The 22,382-nt window shown below is 38.7% G+C and overlaps 1 protein-coding gene across 6 annotated transcripts in view; it reads left to right on the top strand.

Annotated features, from left to right (window-relative positions):
• LRRFIP1 (LRR binding FLII interacting protein 1) overlaps positions 1–22,382 on the top strand; it is a 234,461-nt gene that overhangs the window by 174,333 nt on the left and 37,746 nt on the right. For 4 of the 6 annotated variants that reach the window (XM_015832177.1, XM_015832179.1, XM_015832178.1 and 1 more), the window contains one exon: positions 879–4,093. In XM_015832177.1, coding sequence (XP_015687663.1) covers positions 879–2,749 — 1,871 coding nt within the window. In that variant the 3' untranslated portion in view covers positions 2,750–4,093. Of the gene's footprint in view, positions 1–878; positions 4,094–6,517; positions 6,568–7,833; positions 7,949–10,440; positions 10,521–22,382 lie in introns of those variants that run through there. The other 2 variants (XM_015832181.1, XM_015832180.1) reach the window with 1 other exon arrangement.

Raw genomic sequence — 22,382 nt, 5'->3', positions numbered from 1 at the left:
TAAGCATAATATATTGTGTATATATTATTTGTAGACATTAACTTTGCTTTAGTTTCCAGCAGTGTATTTGAAAACCACTTGAAATGTTAAGTTTTAGGTAGTAATTACTGGTGGTGCTTAACTTGTGACCACAATTGGGGCCAGAACTTTCCTCACTAAGCAGTGTGGTCATTATGTGAGTCATCACATAACTATCCCTGATTTCTACAACCTTTTTTTTTGCCATGGTTAAACAAATCCAGTGTTCCCCATTGATTTTGCTTGTCATAAGCCAGCTGGGAAGATTGCAAATGGTAAACATATGATCCTGGAATGCTGCAACTATAGTAAATACATGCTGGTTGCTAATTACCTAAATTGCAGTCATGGACCACAGGCATGCTGCGATGGTCATGTGAGGACCAGTCATAAGTCATTTGTTTCAGCACCATCATTACTTTTTAACAGTTGCTAAACAAATGGTTATAAGTTGAGGCCTGCCTGTAAAATTAATTACATTGCTATTCATAATAGTTATTTATAATAGTTATTACAGTGATATTTATCCCAGCCATATATTCCATTAACATAGTTAATGAAACTTTGTGTATTTAAATTATTGGCTCTGTTATATTAAAAAAAATTAAAAGCAAGGAATTTTAATTTGTACAATCCACTTAAAGTAATACAAATACAATATCGTTGACAGTGATATACGTTTCTGTTCAGATATTTTAAGTTACAGTCTTCCTTTGCCTTCATATAATTTGAAAAAGTGGATATTTTTTAACATGTTACTAATTCTGTTTGGGGGGTTTAAGTGGAAAGGTAAGTGATAGCATACTTAAATGATGTATCTATATTGTGGTCCCTTCAACTTTCTTATAATGATCTTTTAGGCAGAGCAAATGAAGTGGAGATGGAAAATGAGATTTTGGAGAATATGGGGAAAAGAGAAATCTTACAGAATACTGAGTATGAGGAAAATACAGAGGACACTAAGGATCAGGAAATCATTCTCAAATGTTTGGAAATAAAGACGTTGCCTGCTGGTGAAAATGTAGAGGTTAAGAAAGTCACTGAAGCCAAAATTACATCAACACTGAAATTAAATAGTGTACCTGAGGATCCTGTAAAAAGTTATTCAGAATGTATCCCAGAAATTGTTTATTCCCTTGAAAAAATATACTCAGGTGAATTAAAGGTTGAAGGGGCTTCACCAAGTCATATTTCAGAAGAGAAAGTGTCTGATAGAAATATAAATGTAACTCATAATCAAAATAATATGGCAGATCCTAATATTGAGAATAATCAGGAAATACATGCCAATTTAGAAATGGTTCCACAACAGCAAAATAAAGAAAAACAAATAGATATTGTAGTTGATGAATCAGAAGGTAATAGTGAAGTATTTTGGGAAGCTTTAGATTTTATAAATAACGGACACATGGCAATTTCTACTTCACCAGAATTGGTAGAGGTTATCCTTATGAAAGCCTCGAGTATTGATCATAATAGTGAACAATCAAAAAATGGGATTGTTGAAGGAGATTTAAACAGAGAACTTCTTAAAAATGAACAAAATGCTGCCATAATTGCTGTAGCAAAAGAGCCAAAAATAGAAATATGTGAAACAAATGAAGAGAATGAGGCACTAAGTATGATACTGCAGCAGGAGGGCCAAGTAGTAGATTCTACAGAAGAACAAAAAAGAACATCATGTATTACAAAAGTTACTGTGAATCAGTTTGGAGAGAAACAAGAACAAGTTAAAATTGAAGAAATCCAGTCACCACCTTCAAAACATGATGCAGCTATTGACGAACAAAATGAGCAAGATTTAGTAGCAAATAAAGAAAATGTTGAAGATATGAGAGCATTAAATGCTTATTTAGATTTTGAGGAAAAGAATGACAAGTGTACTGTGAAAGATGTTCATGCAGAACAAACTGTTGTAGATTATATAAATCAAAGCAAATGCCAGACCCATGAAGAAACAAATGCAAACATAGAGAATGATTCCAGCTGTAATATAAAATCACCTTGTGTAGATGGAGCTCTGGCTGTTACTGATATGATAAATAAAAAAGTTGCTGACACTCATAAAGAAGACTTGTCTGCAGGAAAACAGTGTGTAGATAAAGAAGACAATACTATTGAGTCTGCTGTAACTACAACTATAATGAATGAGGGTATTGAAGAAGCATGCACTAGGAATAAAGAGGATAAAAACTGCAGAAAACTGCATGAAGAAATTCACAATATTATGCCAGATATTGAGGAGGTTGTTTGTCTTGAATCACAGAAGACTGAATTCGTTGAACAAAATGAACCCAAGAGTGAAGAAGTAGTTGTAGAAGAATATCATGAAGCCTTAGATGTTGATGGGGCTTCTTTTGGAGAATTGAAAACTTCTCAAAAGAGAGATGATCAGACTAATAAAGATAATGTAAAGGTCATCTCAGCAGATGAAGTTGGATCTGAAGCTCTTGTGGAAGAAAGTGACAGTATTCAGCACCTGAAAGGACATACCTTTGAAGAAGCCAAATTTGTGCAGATTGATTTCTCTGTTTCTGAAACAAGAAAGTCACAATATGGACTGCTGGAAGACGAAAGTAAATTGTTGGATGAAATCAGTTCAGAACAAATTGCTGCTTATACACCAGAACAGTTAGAACACTTAGAGAGTGCTATGAATGAAAGTCAAGAGGAAACACAGAGGTATAAGAAGGGTAAAGGTAAATCTCGAGAAGACTGCATTATATCATAAACTCAGAAATTGGATCATTGTTTGACATTATTTACCAGGCATCTGTTAAAAAAGCAAAAATACTTTAATTTTTAAAAAGTCAAAATTTGAAAGAAGTTCTACCGTTGAATTAATGTCATATTCTAAATAATGCAAAGTAGTCAATAATGTATGGATGTGGAGACTACCTTTTTTGTCAAGTTTAATTATAGTCTAATCAAATCTATTATCCTAATTCCCAATGAGCTGCTTTTTAATATTCCATCAAATATAGTATGTGTTCTCTAAAAAAATTAATGAATGCTAGGATTAGAAAATTCTTGCTAGCTTTTTGATAAAATATCACTAGTCTGATACATTTATATTTGATTTCAAGTTATTATTATATAGAACGCTAACTTCAATACTGTTACACTTTCTGAACAAAAAGACAAGGTCAAGTTGAATGAATAACAATAATGAAATTATGACTATTTGAAGAGAATTAGTAAATTTTCACGGTGTATGTTTCACCCACTCCAAATTAATACCATTTCTATTGCCAAAGATATAGGCATAAAGCATCATAAGAATTACTGATTACTATTTATAGTAAAAAAAATCATTTACTAAGAATTATATAGAATTCAGTCACACCCAATTCAGTCTTTTCTTACCAAATCAAACTCTTATTGGTTTGAATCAGTGGATTTAACTTAATGTCTATGCAATTGATACATAAATCACATGCTCTTGATCCAATTTAGTATTTATAGTTTTGTCTCTCTTCCTCTGTCTCTTTCACTGTAATCTATGTAGGTTTATGTATCATAAAAACTTTCAGTTCACTTTATATTTAGCCTTTGTATTAAGTGATATTTACTGCAAATTGTAATCAATTTTCTTAAAAGATACTATCATTTGTTCTCTGTACATTGCCTTGCAAAGAAATAGATATAATTGAATGTAAACCAATATTTTCTTATATTGGGAAATCTGTCCCTTTAATTTTTGCTGGAATATAAGCAGTCTTGATTGTCTCTGTAATAATTATCTCTATCTATTTAACTCACAAAATGAAAGATAATAGCTACTGCAGTTTTATGATAAATATTTAACACACTGTCTTTTTCTAAAAGAGAGTTAATAATGGCTAAAATAAATCTGAAAGTTTTTCATTTATGAGCATATAATTTTTAAAAAAACATAAAACATTTATGAGCATATAAAAACTTGGAACACTTTTAATGAACAAGGTAATTTTAACTTCTGCTCTACCATACTAAAATTAATGCAAACTCTAAAATTTGTATAGCTATACAGCAGTGTAACAATGTATTACATAAAAATAGAAAAACATTAAAAATATAAGGTATCAAATGTATATAATGGAAATAAAGATTTATATTTTAAAATGTCTCTTCTCATTTCTTTGTAAAATTGATTTAATTAATAGTTCTAATATTTTGTGCAACTGCCATTTCAGCAAACCACATACATATTTTAAAAGGCATAAATAGTTTTAAAGAAATTGATAATTATTGCTCATTCCCTATGCTGAGAAATGTATCTGTAAAATAAGCATCCTATATTTTGGGAGGAAAAAGAGATGAGGGATGATGAGACAAGACAAGAGGAGAGGAGAAACTGTCATTGAAAAGGATTACTATTTTATCTGAGATGGTTATACTGTTCAGTTGTTTCACTGAATATGTATACTGCACAAGTTGTATTAATATGCGTTAGGCAGCAGTTCTTGTAATTGTAAAATAATATGGAAATAGGAGGAAGGAGTATTAGGTATATTCACTGCCTTGAATTTTTTATAAAAAATAATAAAGGTAAGATTGAATAATTCTAATCTCATCTAGTCTAAATGTTTTATACCCACAACATCATTTATAAGGAATTCTTATTTATTCCTTATAAATAATTTAATAATATATGGTTTTCTTTTGTATCTTAATCTTAAAATTTTATTTTCAGCTTACTCTTAATGTAGTAGCCATTCATTACAAAATATTTTTCTTTACATTAAAGAATTCTCACACAGTGCCCAATGTGGCATCACATTGTGACTAAGAAGTCACATTGCATATATTCTCACATGATTTCCACTAAATTCAAATGTTCTTTCTTCCAGTAAATATGTAAATTCTTTACTAAATTTAAGTTATTAATTTTAATTATTGTCAGTTTTTGAGTATGCTCCATGCTGCTAGATTAATTTATGTGAGATTATTACACAAGTGTCCTTTTTTGCAAGCAACTTGTATTTTTTCATAATTTTATTATTATTAGTTAGAGCCCTCTAAAATATTATTTGCAGCAAAAATACTAAATTAGGGAAAAGCCTGTTAATGATCTCCAAAATAAATGTGAAAAGGGCTTGGCCTTCCAAGTTTATAATGTAAAAAAGTTGAATGTCTTGTGTTCAGCTCCATGAAATGAATCATTTGGTTGCATAATCACTTTGTCAGAATGGGATTGTTTGCTTACATCCCGTTGTGTTCATCTGATGGTAAAACAAATTCCTCCTCTCCAGATTCACCATGTTGCTCCAAACTGTTAGGGAGCCATCCAGTATAAATTATTTGAAAGAGTGAAAAGGTTAGGCAAAGAGAAGAAGGCATTCCCAACTGGTACCATTGTGTAGGAAATCCAATACTCAGCTTTTAATTTTTTTTAATAAAATAGGGATATAATTCCAAACCTGACCTTCAGCCAGCTATCATTCTTATCTTTTAAGAATGTTTGACATATGTGGATCTAAAGGCATTGTTGTGCAGTAAATATAAATAAAAGTAGATGTTGGTACTTCATGGCTGCTAATTTCCCATTTATAAAAATAATCTAAAAAGAAAATTAAGTTAGGCAGCGGAGAGACCCAAGAATGCGGTATTGCCTTTACCTTAAAAGAGATTTTAAAGAAGCGACTTTTGTATGTGTTTGTAAAGAGACCGTTAATTCTCTTTAACTTATGTGTTTGGAATACTTTGTAATTATTTTGTATAAAATGGGTAACATTTCACATATTGAAGTAAAATGGATGTTTTGAAATCTAGACTTATTTTTGTACAATTGAAAACAGTAGCAAGTTTTGGAGACCCTTTACATTTGACAAATCTTTTAATGTGGAAAAATCTAAAACCATCATATGCAAGTGTTAGATTCCAGTTTATGAAAAACATTAAGAGGTTTTATATTGTGTCTGAATCTATCAGTATGTAGGGCTGTGCAATGCTTTGAATTCTGGTGCCAGAAAGTGCCTGGAAGCATGCAGGAGAATAAATCAATTCAGTTGTCTGCAGCATCTTAAAGCAGATGCACCCCTTCCTAGATTATGTGGTGGCCTCTGCAATACTGAACAATTCCACACAAAAAAAATGTTGTAGATAGGTGCTAGATTCATATTCTCACATAATCTGAGGTCTCCTTCATGACATTTGAACTATGCAGTTTGATTATTGTGTTTTAAATGTTATGTTGTAAAATTATATATATTTGAACAATAAAAGATTTGTGAGATTTTTGTATTCCAGTGTTTGACCATAGAATACCTGCATGCTAACAGTAGAAGATAGTGCTTTGCATGCTGCTGGGTGCTTCTACTGAAGTGACAAGCATGCTTTGTGAGATTGGCATAACCTCCCTTGGGTGAAAATCCCTTCCCAGCCCTGTCTGTGACATCATTTACCATGGTACGTGCATAATTTCATTTATCATTTGCCCCACTAGCCTTCATCATTACCTTTCTTTAAAAATGTGTAACACATCAAATGTTTTGTAACTTTTTGTTCTCTCTTATAGACAGTAGATTAAAAAGACTTTTGGATGAGCGAGAATTTTTACTTGAACAGGTAAATAAGAGCTGAATATTTCTTGTTTAGTCTGTTTCAGTATACTCATTGTTGGCTCATAAACTGCTGCTGATTTAGATGCTAGATTTTCATGGAGTGAAAAGAGTTGCACGAAATGGCTTCGGCGAGTTAATTACAATTTAAATATATCATTTAAATAAATGTATAAATTAAATATTTTTTTTATTTCTATTTTTTATTATTAATTTTTATGCCACCCATCTCACTGATATAAGCAACTCTGGGCGGCTTACAATATAATGAAAAGTGAAAAAGGTAATACAAGGTAATTAAAATTCTCTAATTTGGATTGAATATAGTGTGTAGGTTTAGCAACTGGAATTTGAATGCTAAAAATGGGGTTCTTAAAAAAATTAAATGCTTTTGTGTTTTGGTCTAGCTTTTTTACTGGAAGCTCTCTGTCTTTCCATTTAAGAATTAAGCAGGTGTAGAAATGGCTTGTAGCATCAGCCAAGATTCTTATTCTTTCCATCTTTTGCTTCATGGCTTTTAAATATTCTTCCCAAGGAACATTTTAAAAAAGCTAGGAGATTTTGGAATTATTGCAAACTTTGGTTGACATAACATACTATTAGTTCTGGATTTTTTTAAAAATTAATTTCCAGATATTGTTCTATATAGTACAATATACTATTGATTTATCCGTAGAGGAGAAATGGCAGAATATGAAACTATCTATTGGATCAGGAGGGTTCTGTTAAGAGTTTTTTTAATCCAATCTTTATTATTTTTATAAATAACTCAAGACGGCAAACATACCTAATGCTCCCTCCTTTTTTCTCCACAACAACAACACTATGAGTAGGGTTGAGCTGAGAGTGCATGACTGGCTCAAAGGCACCTAGTTGGCATTCATGCTTAAGGTGGAACTAGAACTCACAATCTCCCAATTTCTTGCCTGATGCTTTAACCACTAGACCAAACTGGCTGTCTCAGTTTTTCATTTAAAAAGATGTGCAATGTATTACTACTATCCTGATAACTGAATTTGGCATCTCCAAAATCTTTTCCGTATTTTTTGAAAGGGGAGGATTGGTAGCCATCATTATTCTTCAGTGTTATGTTACTAATGTCTGCTGCATAAGCTGAAAATTCTCTTGCCATTTGCAAAGTTTTCCTCTTTTATAATTACTCCTTCATAAACCAAAACAGAGGCACCAGGCAATCTTCTGAAAGTTCTAATGATTCTATTCATGTGTAACTTGGATTATTTCTCCTTGGATTGATTTTTTTTATGACTTTCAGATTAAAAAATTAAAGGGACAACTGGAAGAGAAACAAAATAGTAAAATTGAGAAGTTACATTTGGAAGATGGAGTCCTAGAAAATGGCCCAGACATGCATGTGATTGATCTTCAAAGTAAGGTTAATCCCCAACTTAACTTTTTTAAATTTAGTACCGTATTTTCCGGTGTATAAGACGACTGGGCGTATAAGATGACCCCCAACTTTTCCAGTTAAAATATAGAGTTTGGGCTATATCAGGGGGAGGCAACCCAAAACACTCAAAGAGCCACTTGGACACGTTTCCCACGGAAAACAAAACACTGGGAGCCGCAAAACCCTTTTGATATCTAAAATGAAGATAAGACTGCATATATCCTTTTTTACCTTTATGATATATGTGTGTGTGTGTGTGTGTTTGTGTGTGTATATATAAAATAAAGGTAAACAAGGATATATGCAGTGTTATCTTCATTTTAGATGTCAAAAGGGTCTCTCTCTCTCTCTCTCTCTGTGTCTCTCTTTCCTCTCTCTCTCTTTCCTTTCTTTCCTCTCTCTCTCTCTCTCTTTCTCTTTCCTCTTTCTTTCCTCTAACTTTCTCTCTCTCTTTCCTCTCTTTCTCTGTCTCTCTCTCTTTCCTCTTTCCTCTCTTTCTCTTTCCTCTCTTTCTCTTTCCTCTCTTTCTCTTTCCTCTCTTTCTCTTCCCTTTCCTTTCTCTCTTCCCTCTCTCTTTTCTCAATCTTTTTTCTCTTTCCTCATTTTCTCTCTTTCCTCTCCCCCTCTCTTTCTTTCTCTCTTTCCTCTCTTTCTCTCTCTTTCCTCTCCTTCTCTCCCTTTCCTCTCTTTTTCTCTTTCCTCTCCCCCTCTCTCTTTCCTCTCCCTCTTTATCTCTTTCCTCTTTCCTCTTTCCTCTTTCTTTCCTCTCTCTTCTCTTTCTCTTTCTCTCTTTCCTCTAACGTTCTCTCTCTTTCCTCTCTTTCTGTCTTTTCTCTTTCTCTTTCTTTCTCTTTCCTCTAACTTTCTCTCTCTTTCCTCTCTCTTTCTCTTCTCTTTCCTCTCTTTCTCTTTCCTCTTTCTCTTTCCCTCTTTCCTCTCTCTTTCTCTTCTCTTTCTTTTCTCTTTCCTCTCTCTTTCCTCTTTCTCTCTTTCTCTTTCCTCTTTCTCTCTCTCTCTTCTCTTTCTCTTTCCTCTTTCTCTTCTCTTTCTTTCCTCTTTCTCTCTTTCTCTCTCTCCCTCTCCCTCCAGGTTAGGAGAGAGAGAGAGAGAATGAAAGGCAGACGGCGCTGAACGGGCGGGGAGGGGGAGCAGGACGGGAGGCAGCGGCTCCAGTGGCGGCAACGGCGGCATGGCAGCGGCCACTGCAGCATCGTCAGGAGTCTACGCCGCCCCAAACCTGGCCGCCGCATCCTCAGCTGAATGGGCAGGGAGGGGGAGCAGGACGGGAGGCAGCGGCTCCCGGCCGCCACCCCCATCGCATCCTCAGCTGAATGGGTGGGGAGGGGGAGCAGGACAGGAGGCAACAGCTCCTGGCCGCCGCCCCCATCGTGTCCAGGGAGGGGGAGCAGGACGGGAGGCGACAGCTCCCGGCTGCCACCCCCATCGCGTCCTCAGCTTATATAAAGGAATAAAATAGAATACCTGTATTTTCCGGCGTATAAGACGACTGGGCGTATAAGACGACCCCCGACTTTTAAGAAGATTTTCAGGGTTTAGAAAGTTGTCTTATACGCCGGAAAATACGGTACTTAGTTTTTTTTCTATTTACAGAATGAATATATCAGATGAAATAGGCTTCTCAGTTATTCATGCAGAGATACAATAGCTTTTTTCTGAGCTATCATTCTAAACTGCTGGAATTAGCATAGTCTCAAATGAGTGGCATTTATTCTCTTCTCTTACACAGTTAAAAAAATGTAGGAAAAAAAGTTTTTTCAGAAGTCTAATCAGCTGTATACCCAAAGTTGGCCTTTGTAGAAGGAAAGAGCAATTGTGTCATGCCCATTTGGGTGGGAAGAGTGGTAGAAAAGTTGCAACGATGCCCAGTACCAAGTTCATATATTTCAGAAAATAAACAGTATCCTATCCTACATCCTAACAATTCAGATGCTGTAGAGGCAAGATTTGGCAGCAACGTAGGGATTAAGTCTGATGAGAATTGGGCAACTATAGTGAATGGTGGCAATCATCATTAATTTTACTTTGGGTAAAATTTCTGATTGCCCACACTGCCCACATTTATTTGATCATGAACCAACTTAATACACAATCTCAGAATTCCAGCTATGTCCACCAGTGAGTCCCAAACATCAAGAAGTGCTCCTTCTATCCCAAAACAGTCTCCATCCAGTTGATATTTTTTCTGAGAGACTGGAGAAAGAGGTGATCTTGATTTATTTCTGTTCTCTTTAGTTCCTCACTTCTTCCCTCACATAAAACTCTGCTTGAGAGCACTGGGAGAATCCTCTCGAAATAAGGGGAAGTATTAACTGAAATCTGAAGAGGGAAGGAGAACCATCTACTGGTGGGCAACATCCTTAGCTGTGATTAATGCTAATGGATGCTAAAGGAGTTACAGTATTTGAGAATTATTTTGATGTCAGACATGATTTTATATTGTTATTTATTTAGGAGATGCAAACAGACAAATCAGTGACCTCAAATTTAAGCTTGCAAAATCTGAACAAGAGATTACAGCACTGGAACAGAATGTAAGTTTTGGTAGCATTCTTGAGTTACCTGGTTTGGTTCAGTTGTTTGTATTTTTTATCTAAAACTGTTAGAAGAGAAATTAGGTTGTCTCAGCTCATTTGCTTCAAAATCATTTTTCACGAAATTAGTCAATATTCTTTATTTTTAATTTTTAATTCTAAACATATTAACTAAATGCTAATATATGATAATTGGTATTTGATTCATATTCTGAAGTAATTTATGGTGAGTTGCCATATTCTGGCTTCTGGATCCGAATGCTTGTTCGTAGAATGGAACGGTTGGAAGAGACCTATCTAGTCCAAGCCTTGGCCCAGTGCGGAAATCTACTATATCCCTTATAGATAGCCATCTGGTATTTCAAGTAGGTAACTTTAACAAAAATGACTGAGGACTGAAATATTCGGGGAAACTTTCTAAAAGCTGAATCCCACAATTGCACCTTTCTTGAAGTAGTTTTGTGCAGCTGTTGTGGACTTCTATAATCCTTGAGAGATGGGATAAAACCCTTGCATATTTCTTTATTTGATGTTGGCCTTCATTCATATTGAGTTCTTCCAAGAACCTAAAATATTGTAATGTATTGGCATACTGTATGTGTGGATCCAAGCCATGTGGCCTTTTGCAATTGATAGATGGAAATTTTGTCAATGCAATGCAAGGATTTTCTAAGCTGTCCAAGATATTTTTGATATGGCACCCAGTGTGCCGATAAACACTGAGACCCATTACAGCTGGTTTATACCATAAGTTTTCAACTTCAATTTTCAGATTTTGATAGTTTTCGCTCTTTTCCAATTTTTTGTCTTGTATTCTGCTATCTCCACATCAGTTATCCACCACACTTTCCTCTTTTCAACCAGAGGCAAGACTTTATTAGTTTGTATTTGGAAATCCCACAGTATTTTAACCTGTCATTTTTGACTGCTTTTCCAACTCTTCCAAACACCAATGCAATTTGGTGTGCCAATTTTTCATTATTGACATGTGATCATTTTTACAGATGAGCCAGTGAATTATTTTGGTAAGTGATGTCATTGTTTATAATGAGTATGTGCAATCTTCTTGCATGAGCCAAGTATATGATCTGTTTCTTCTGCTTTTTTGCATAATCTGTACTTAGAATCGTTGGATGATTTTTCAGTTCTGGGCTTGTTGCATTAGTTTGAATAGCTTGCTCTTGAGCAGCCAAAATCAAGCCTTCAGTTTCTCTTATTAATGTTCCAGTTGTAAGCTATTGCCAGAGTTTACTTTTCATTTTCCCTCAAACTTGTAGAAATTGACCATTTAATACCTTTTCCTTGCCAGTATTTACATTATTTCAGTGTTCCTGTTTTGTTTTCTGTACATTCAATAAATTCCACTTTTTAAGTTGCTTTAGTGCATGCTTTTCATCTTCAACAGTTTGTTTGATTTGAAGTAAACCTCTACATTTCTACGGGGCAGGTATAATTTATCAATATCAATAGGGGGATGTAATACATAGTGAAAATATCCACTTTTTTGTTCTCACAAGATAACATTTTTAATCAATAGGAACCACAGCATTTCTCTCCTGTCAGTCCCACAAATAATTCAGTCCCATGCGAAGGAAAGGTATATAAGTGATAGCCAGTACCTTGAATTACATCCAGAAGCCTTGTGAGCAGTGGTGGAATATGGGTACCAAGTGTCACCAATTAAAATGACATGATTTCTTCTTCGATTGGCACCCTGGTTACTTAGTGAGTTACAGTATGTTAAAGCTTAGGTACGGTAAGGGACCAAGACAACTTTTCTAGATATATTTCTAATGTTGCGGGGGGGGGGGACCTGATAACCCTCAATTATGCATTCTAAAAGCCTGGTCACTTAAAAGTGGGTTTTGAGGTACACTGAATCAGGAGCAAGGTTTGAGAAGGCAACTGTTCTGCATTCCCAGGGGTCATGCCTTAACCTAATATCCATGTCCTACACCCTAAGAATTATTGTACATTCTCTCTAAGTATTTGTTTCTCACCAGTCTGGATCTATGCAGTCTCTTGTTTTGTCTGGACATTTGTGTAAATGGCAAACATGGAGCTAAAATACAGCTGCTCCAAACTGGCCTTTTTTTCTACTTCTACATGCTATTCTTGACAGTAAGAAAAAATCCTTAAAACCAACAAAGATCTAGATTGTGAGGGGGAAAAACAGGACATGCATGAGCAATTGATCAGGATTTAGAAAGATTCTGACTCTGAAAACTCAAATATGGCTGATTGGAATGTAGCTTGCACAGATATAGAACTGATAGAGAATGTAATTGTGGCTGCATTTAGGGAAACTACACAAAGACACATACTCAAATCCCATGTTGATTTAAAAATGCTGGCAGAGTGTATAGGTACTATTTTCAGAGCCCCCAAAGCAGAGACAGAAGGTATTGAAATCAGTACAGTTTCTAGGACAATTGATCACAGACATATGGCCGTGCCCACTTCATCCCGGCCTCCACAACCCAGCTGGCCCATTGTAGGTGTTTGTCCCTGGCTGGCCCTCCACAGATACTTAACCCTCCCCACCCCAGGTGACCCACCGCCAGCCTTTGTCCATGGCTGGCCCTCCCTGGTGCTATACCACCACCACTACTACCCTGCCTCTTCTCCCACACTGTCTATTTGCAGGTGATGCACTGCAACACAAATCTCCACGTCTGAGTTCCCCTATGGGACGATTAGCCCTGCTTGTGGTGTGCCTGCTGGTGGGGGGCACAGGAGATGTTGGCGGCAGGTGGGGCAGGGGTAGCAGTGGGACTCTCCGCTTGAGGGTTCTTGCAGGGGGTGGAAACAGGTGGCATGGGGTGGGTGTTTGCGGAGAACTGCCTGCATGATTTGGCCTCTGTGAGATGCAGGGGAGCATCAGCAGCAGTGTTGTAGGGAAGTGGTGGCTTTGGTCTCAGGACGGCACTGGTGGGTGGTGCTGGCAGGCAGCTAGATCAGAAAGGGGCTGGGGGGCAGCAGTGGCAGACAGCTGGATTGGGAAGGCAATCTCTTTCTATTGGAAGGGAAGGGTCACATGCATACACACACACTCACACAAACACACACACTTTTTCTTTTAATGTCCTGGAGTCTATGTTGATGCTTGGCAATTACCAGGAAAAACAGAATATTTTTTTCTTTTTTTAAAACAAAGATGCAACAGAATAACCATGATTTGCCGGCAAAAAGATTCAATATGCAAGTTGCCTGCAATATAGCTTTCATACAACCACCCACCACCACTATTTCACCCATGCTAGTGATGAAATGCAACTAAATGCATTTATTGTCATTCCTCAAAACTCTATTTGATCCGTGTCTCTTGTTCTCTGCTGCTTTTTATACAGCCAATTTCATGTTTGGATGTATATGTATATGTCAACACAGGGCAACTGTCAGGTCCCCAAACCCTTATTATTTACCTTGCATATATATTCTACTTTTGGGGCCTGCCATTCTGTTGGGGGAGGGGGAGTTTTGCATTAGCTTGGGATAACTTTCGTTTTCTACTCTCTCTTGCTGCCTCCATCCCCTTGAGAAAGGAATGTGTCTCCCTTATCAGGGAGATGGTTACAAAGAAATGAAACTGGGGAAGATCTTGAGATGCGAGCAACTGTGCCAGTTACCTGCTCTTCAGACTACCTGTGGATTGGCTGGATTTCAAATGGACATTATGACTTTGGTGGGAGGAGGAATATTGCTTGTTTAACTATACCGTTTCGGCGGGCTTTTCCCCAGACCTTGCCTTGACTTCCCTGCTGTCACTGACCCCTAATAAATGAATCCATTTGAGACAACGTCTTTTTCAAGAGTTCTGCTTTCTTGGGTGGTTAGTTGAAGTGAGTCCTTACATAAGGTAAGATTTGCATAGTACTCTACCCAGAGAAGCTGCTGCCCTACCAGGGGAGTCGCAAATGAAATCTACATGGAGGAGTTCCAGGCAGAGAAATAGTCCGAAGAACTTTGCCTAAAAGCAGATGAAAGCCTCTCCAGGGACCTGGAGGAAGCTGGACCTTCTGACAAAGAAGACTGAGCCAGATGGTCACTTGGAGTCAGTAAGAAAGAAGGATGGGAGGAAAAAAAACCCAAAGTTACCCTGACCCGATAAAGGATAAAGATGGAGAGAAAGAGGAGCCAAAAGAGGGACCAATGGAAGCTGTGGTGGAGTATTTGAAAAAGACCCTCGATGAATTTAAGATGCAGTTGAAAGAAAGCTGTGAGTCGGAAGAAGAGTCGGAGGAGGAATTGGAGGAGGATGAGCCAGAGGTTCCCGAGACGGCAGTGGCTGGAGCCCAAGAGGTAGCACAGCGATGGAGCAGTCCATCTCAAGGAGCCAGAGGCAGAGCACCTCAGCCGGTCGAGGTGAAACTGATCCTAATTGGGGTGAAGTTTGATGGAGACCCGAAACAACTGGGCTACTTCCTGGAACAAGTGTTCACCTACATGCAAATCTATGGGAGAACACTGCCTACTGATATTGAGAAAGTTCGAATGGTCACTCTGGTGCTAGAAGGGGGAGCAGCTGACTGGATGGTGACCCTGTATAATTGCAACGCACCCAATTGAGAAATTTCAACCGTTTTATGGCTGCCCTCCACAGATGCTTCGAAGACCAGTTGGCTAATAAAGTCTGGGAGCAGATGAAGACGGTGATGCAAGGAAGGAGACCAGTTGCTGAGTACACCGAGGAGTTCAGAGAGTTAGGGTTGGTAATTTGTTTCCAGGATGGACTCAACAAAGAGCTGTACAATACCTGCTTAGCCCACAGAGCCCCGGGGCAGCTATACAACTGGTGCCTGCTGGATGAGGAAGTGGAGATCGATCAACGCAAGCATCAGCACCACCTGATGAGATGAAGCTTCAAGCTGCAGACTGAGAACCTGGGGGAGACTGCCTGATCTTCACCTGCCCCGCCTTGCAGCACCGCCTGCTTCCAAGTGTGGCAAGGAAGCCGTGGATTGCTGCAGCAAAACACCTGCCAAAAGAGGGGATCGTCTGCTGGCCGGGAGACCTCTGAGAACCCCATCATGTCCAAGGGAGACTGATATGAGATCCGAGGAAACCGTAGAGTTCCCCTGGGATCGTAATTGAGAGGGTCGAGCGCCGGGTCATGCCATGACGATCCAGGAGCGGTGGAAGACAACTACAAGGACAACCCTTTGGTGAGTGCACCCATAGACCCCATTACAGTGTCCCTAGAACTATTCATATCAGGCACTGGGAGGACAGTGAAATTAGCAGCCTTACTGGACTTGGGGTGCACCTGTTGTATGATTAGCCCAGAGCTAGTGGGGAAAATGGGAATTCCCCTCAGGAGACTAAAAGCCCCAATCACTTTTTGCAAACTGGATGGTTCAGTCACGGGGGGGGGGGGGTGCCTGCCAGTTTTGTTACCAGACCATTACAGATTGACCTGAGTGGCCACACAGAGACTGGCTTGGCTAAAGAAGTGGAACCCTATGATCAACTGGAGGGAAGAGCAGCTGAGATTCCCACAGGGGGAAGTCCTGCCTGTCACTAAAGAAAATGGCAGGAGATGTGGATTACTTTGTGATTTTGCCTCCTCCCTTAGTGAGTCAGACTTGCAAGCCTTCCAATGGAAAACAGAGATTTAGCTGAAGCATTCAGCGAGTAGAGGGTGGATGAACTCCCCCCTCACCGACTCACAGACTGTGCTATTGAGATCATTCCAGGGGCGAAATTACCAAAGCCAAAAATGTATTCGATGACTTCCAGGGAGCTAACCGAACTGGAAAAATTTATCAAAAAGAACTTAGAGCGGGGTTTTATCAAGCTAGCCAGACCTCGGGTAACAGCCCCTATTCTATTCAGAGAGAAGAAAGATGGCTCTCTTCATCTCTGCATGGATTATAGGATGTTGAACACTGTGTGCATGGAAAACATGTGTCCTTTACCTTTAATGAAGGACTTGGGAGGGCACCTATCGAAAGGGAAAAAAAATTCAAAACTGGACTTGAGAGAGGCTTATTACCGCATAACAATAAATAAAGGTGATGAGTGGAAAACTGCTTTCAATTGCCCATTTGGTTGCTACCAGTTTAAAGTTCTCCCGTTCGGATTACAAGGGGCCCCTGCAGTATTCATGCAGCTGATCAACAAAGTCCTATGTGATCATCTGTATAAGGGGTTTTTGGTTTATCTGGACGATATCCTTATTTATACCGAGACCAAAGATGAACACATTAAACTGGTCAGAGCAGTATTGAAAAAACTGCACTCTGTTAAACTATACGCCAAACTGTCAAAGTGTAACTCCACAAAGATCACATAGATTACCTGGGTTATCGCATATCTAATGAAGGAATAGAGATGAACCCTGAGAAAATGAGGGCAGTTTTGGACTGGGGTCCCCCAAAACCAAGAAACAGTTGCAAAGTTTCCTAGGATTTGCAAACTTCTATAGGCAATTCATCCCATCTTCTGCACAAATTGCCCTCCCAATCATAAACTTATTGAAAACAAAAGGGGGAGACAAAGCTAAGCCCAGTCAACTGCTGAAATGGACAGGTGAATGCCAAGCAGCTTTCGAGAAGCTTAAGAGACTTTTTTCTATGGAGCCGGTTTTAAAACATCTGTACCCAGACCAACCCTTTATAATTCAGGCTGATGCCAGTTATGTTGCTGTGGGAACAATTTTATTACAAAGAAATAAAGACGGACAATTACAACCCTGCGCTTACACCTCAAGAAAGCTCTCAGAAACTGAGCAGAGGTGGGCAGCTTGGGAAAAAGAAGCCTATGCCGTTCGGTGGGCTTTACTGACCTGGAGCATTTCCTGGAAGGTAGTAAAATATCATTCCAGGTGTGAACTGATCACAAGAACCTCGAGGCTATGAAAACTCCCAGGAAACTCTACCCTAAACAAGCACGATGGTCCCAGCATTTCCATCGTTTTAATTTTACCATTCACTACCTCCCTGGGGGAAAAAAACTTTTAGCTGATGCATTATCCAGACTTGCACAATACAACAGCAAGAAAGCAGAAATGGCTAAACCATTTCTACAACCTCACCAATTAACGGCCCCTGTAATCACCAGGGCCCAATCTAAACCAGTAGGTTCAGTTGAAAAGACTCTATTACAGGAATTTAAAACAGCGGATGAATGGTATCACAACTATAATAACCAGTGTGCATTAAAAGATGGATTGAGGAGAATCTTTATGTCCCAACATCATTGAGACTTAAAGTAATGCAAGCGGGTCATGATTCAAAAACTGCTGGACATTTTGGTTTTGTAAAAACCTTGCATCTTGCTAAGAGACAATTCTGGTGGCCTGCGTTAAAAAAGGGCATAGAAAGCTATGTGACTAGCTGTCCCACTTGTGCTGCAGCAAAAAGATAACAAGGGAAATCCCCTGGATTACTGCAGCTGGTTGCCAGTCCGTCAGCACCCAGGAGAGAGATCTCTATGGATTTCATTGTGGAACTGCCTGAAAGTGCTGGCAATACTGTAATTTGGGTTTTAACAGATTTGTTCTCCAGACAAGTTCACTTCATCCCATGCCCTAAGATTCCTACTGCAAAAATCCTAGCAAAACTTTTTGTGCAGAACATATATTGATTTCATGGGGCACCACAGCGCATAATTTCAGACAGGGGAGTACAATTCACTTCTAAGTTCTGGAAAGCTTTTCTAGACCTAATGGGTTCTAGTCAAGGGTTATCATCTTCCCACCATTCCCAGACAAATGGGGGGACAGAGAGACTTAACTCAGTTCTAGAACAATATTTGAGATGCTTTATTAATTATCAACAGGACAACTGGACTGACCTGCTGCCATTTGCTCAGGTTGCTTACAATAATGCTGTACATTCAAGTACTGAGTTTACCCCATTCCAAGTAGCAAATGGTCAGACTTTTTTTGCCATGCCTGAACTCCCTGTTAAGGAACCTGAAATCCCCTCCTTGCAGGAGTGGATCAAACAACTGCAAAACACTTGGCCGGTAGTTAGGAAAGCCCTGGATGAAGCCAGGGAAGCCTACAAGGCTCAAGCTGACAAATGTAGGGTGGCGCAGAAACCATATCAAGTAGAGGATCGAGTATTCCTTTCCACCAAGTATCTACAGTCATTGCAGCCCTCCAAGAAGTTAGGACCAAACTTTGTTGTACCTTTTCCAGTGAAACGTATTATCAGTCCTGTGACTTGAGCTTGATTTACCAAAGAATCTGCAGAAAATCCACCCTGTTTTTCATTGCCGTTTGCTCAAGCCAGAAGTTACATCCGATCTCAGACCTCCTGCACCTCCAGTGCCTATTTCCATCATGGTTGAGGGTGAACAACATTTTGAGATCAGAGACATTTTAGACTCTCGCACACACCATGGGGTGACACAGTATCTTGTTGCATGGAAGAAACCTAAAACAAGTGACTTTATAAGAGACATATTAGAACCCCTAAATTTTTACAACGTTTTCATTCGAAACATCCTGATAAACCTCATTGAATTTTTGTATTATTGTTCCCTTTCCCTTCTTGTTTTCTAGGTGGATTTCCCGTTCTTCTAGGGAGGCTGTATGTCAGGTCCCCAAACCCTTATTCTTTATCTTGCATAAATATTCTACTTTTGGGGCCTGCCATTCTGTTGGGGAAGGGGGAGCTTTGCATTAGCTTGGGACAGTGGTGGCGAATCTATGGCACAGGTGCCAGAGGCGGCACTCAGAGGCCTCTCTGTGGGCACGCGCACCATCGTCCCAGTCCTAGGCCTTCAGCTGGGTTTTATAAAACCTTTTAGCTTTAGGCCTCTGCCGCCGTGTGCAAAAAAAAGAGGCTCAATCAGTCAATTTCAACTTTTTGTGGGGAAAAAAAAACTTGCCAAGTTGGAATTGATTGATTGAACTTTTTAGTCCCACCCAGTCTGCCGTTATCACTGCAGCCATGCCCACCCAATGGGCCACACCCACCCGGCACTCGACGATGCATAAGTGGGTTTTGGGTTGCAGTTTGGGCACTCAGTCTCTAAAAGGTTCACCATCACTGGCTTGGGATAAATTTCGCTTTCTACTCTCTCTTGCTGCCTCCATCCCCTTGAGAAAGGAATGTGTCTCCCTTATCAGGGAGATGGTTACAAAGAAATGAAACTGGAGAAGACCTTGAGATGCGTGCCAACTGTGCCAGTTACCCGCTCTTCAGACTACCTGTGGATTGGCTGGATTTCAAATGGACATTATGACTTTGGTGGGAGGAGGAATATTGCTTGCTTAACTATACCGTTTCGGCAAGCTTTTCCCCAGATCTTGCCTTGACTTCCCTATTGTCACTGACCCCTAATAAAAGTATCCTTTTGAGACAATGCCTATTTCAAGAGTTCTGCTTTCTTGGGTGGTTAGTTGAAGTGGGTCCTTTACTTAGTGTGTCTTGATGATGCCCTTCCTCATGCAGAGAATATAACTTGAGCTGAGTGTGCAAATCATAGTTGCATAAAGTTATTTCAATCTGTGCAAAACTGCCACAGCTGTAATCAAGAAGCTACTGATGTAGTCGTGACTCTGGTAACACAAGCAAAAAGTCTTGAAAAGCAAGAAGACACCTATAAGGCTCCAGATAAAACTGTGTGTTATTCAATACATACTTTTTTCTCCTTTGAGCCCAACTATGCATATGTAATTCAATAATCTAAAAAATCAAATTACAAACTATTTTCTACACAACTAATTCTTGGTTTGCAACCATTTGTTTAGTGGCCATTCAGTTACAATGGCACTGAAAAAGTGGTTTATGACCCATCCTCATACTTACAACTGACAAGGCATCCCCATGGTCACATGATCAGAATTCAGGTGCTTGACAAGTGGCATGTATTTACAATGGTTGCAGTGTCCTGGGGTCATGTGATCATGTAAAAACTGCCTGCTTTGCAATAGAAATTCTGGTCTCAATTGCTAGGATTTCTGTCGCAAAGCAAGGCAGTTGTTACGTGAGTTGTGCCCAATTTTACAACTCTTTTTCCCATGGTTGTTAAATGAATCATCACCGTTAAATGAATCATGTGGTCATTAAACAAATCTGCCTTCCCCCATTAGCTTGGCTTGTCAGAGATCAGCTGGGTAAGTTGCAAACGGCAATCATGTGATCCCGGAATGCTGCAATTGTAAATATATGCCACTTGTCAAGTGCCCGACTTCTAATCATGTGATTGTGGAAATGCTTTGACGGTTGTAAGTGTGAGGATGGGTCATAAGCCACTTTTTTCAGTGCCACTATAACTGAATGGCCGCTAAGCAAATGGTTGCAAGTCGAGGATTACTTGTGTAGGAATAAAAATACAGGTAGTTCTTGACTTATGACCATAATCAGCCCAAATTTTTTGTTGCGAAGTGAGACATTTCTTAATTTTATTAATTTTGCCCATTTGTTAGTTTTCTTAATTTTGCGCTGTTTTACAACCTTTCTTGCCATAGTTGTTAAATGAATCACTGCAGTTGTTAATTAGTAACACAGTTGTTAAATGAATCTGGCTTCCCCATTGACTTTGCTTATCAGAAGGTCACCAAAGGTGATCACATGAACCTGGGACACTGCAACTGTCATAAATATGAATCAGTTGCCAAGGGTCTGAATTTTGATTACATGACCATGGGGATGCTGCAAGTGTGAAAAGCAGTCATAACTCACTTTTTTCAGTGCGGTTGTAACTTCAAACAGTTACTAATCGAATGGTTGTAAATCAAGGATTACCTGAATACTTTATTTGCTGGCTGTTTTATCTTTCTAAAATACTTCTCCAGATCCTTTTTGGACTGTTAAATTTGATGAAACTCCTCCCTCTTAAATATTTATTATACTGAATATTTTCCTTTGAATATTTTCATTAAGAAAAATAAAAAACTAATGAAACGATACCAGTCCTGTAACAAAATGAAGGATTTTCAATCAAGGTAAGCCACTATCTTTTTAGAAAATAATGCCCATACATATCCTCAGCTCTGATCCTCACATATTTGCTTATTTTGGGAATCCCATAACTTCACAACAGTTTCTGTGTGTTTTGTCATGTATAAGGGACTGTGTATCAGTGTGCCATAGCAGCAATATTGAGGGCAATTGAAAAAAAAGATTGTTAAGGTGTAGAATTGTATCAGTTATTTCAGTTGAGTATTTTAATCCCCAGGAGTGCCATCATAAATCAGCTACTGTCGCACCTGGGCAGGTAAGTTTAGAGTGAAGGAAAGAAATGTGCATAGGTGGCCCTTTCCCATAATTAGAACGAGGGCAGGAAGGATGTAAAAAGAGAATTTTGAGAAATGTCATTTAAAGTAGATGCATTCTTTCAGTGCCATTTTAAAAATGTTATTATAGAATGGAATGGAATAGCAAGTAATAGGTCATAGATCATAAATCATAGTTACAATCATTAATCATAAGTTACAAACAACAATTGATAAATCATAAGAAACCAATAGGAGAAGATAGTAAGAAAGACGAGGAAGGAGACAGTGCTATTAAGTGTTAAATGTTTAGCAGAGTGACGGAATGTCTTGATATGGAATGCTCTATTGCGGCTTCCTGAGGGGACAAGTTGAAATACATTATGTCCAGGATGTGCGGGGTCTGTAGATATTTTTTCAGCCCTCTTTCTGGTTCATGCAGTATACAGATCCTCAGCAGAAGGCAGGTTGGTTGCAATTTTTTTTCTGCAGTCCTAACTATTGGTTGAAGTATGTACCTGTTATGTTTGGTTTCTGTGCCAAACAAGACAGTTATTGAGGTACAAATGACAGACTCAGTAATTCCTCTGTAGAGCTGTATCATCAGATCCTTGGGTAATCTGAGCTTTCTGAACTGATGCAGGAAGAACATTCTTTGTTATGCCTTTTAGTGATGGTTCTAACGTTAG

This window comes from Protobothrops mucrosquamatus, unplaced genomic scaffold, assembly GCF_001527695.2.
Source record: "Protobothrops mucrosquamatus isolate PMUCROS unplaced genomic scaffold, P.Mucros_1.0 scaffold_311, whole genome shotgun sequence".
Lineage (NCBI taxonomy): Eukaryota > Metazoa > Chordata > Lepidosauria > Squamata > Viperidae > Protobothrops > Protobothrops mucrosquamatus.
The sequence above is the reverse complement of the archived record's forward strand: the minus strand, read 5'-3'. Positions and strand labels throughout refer to the sequence as shown.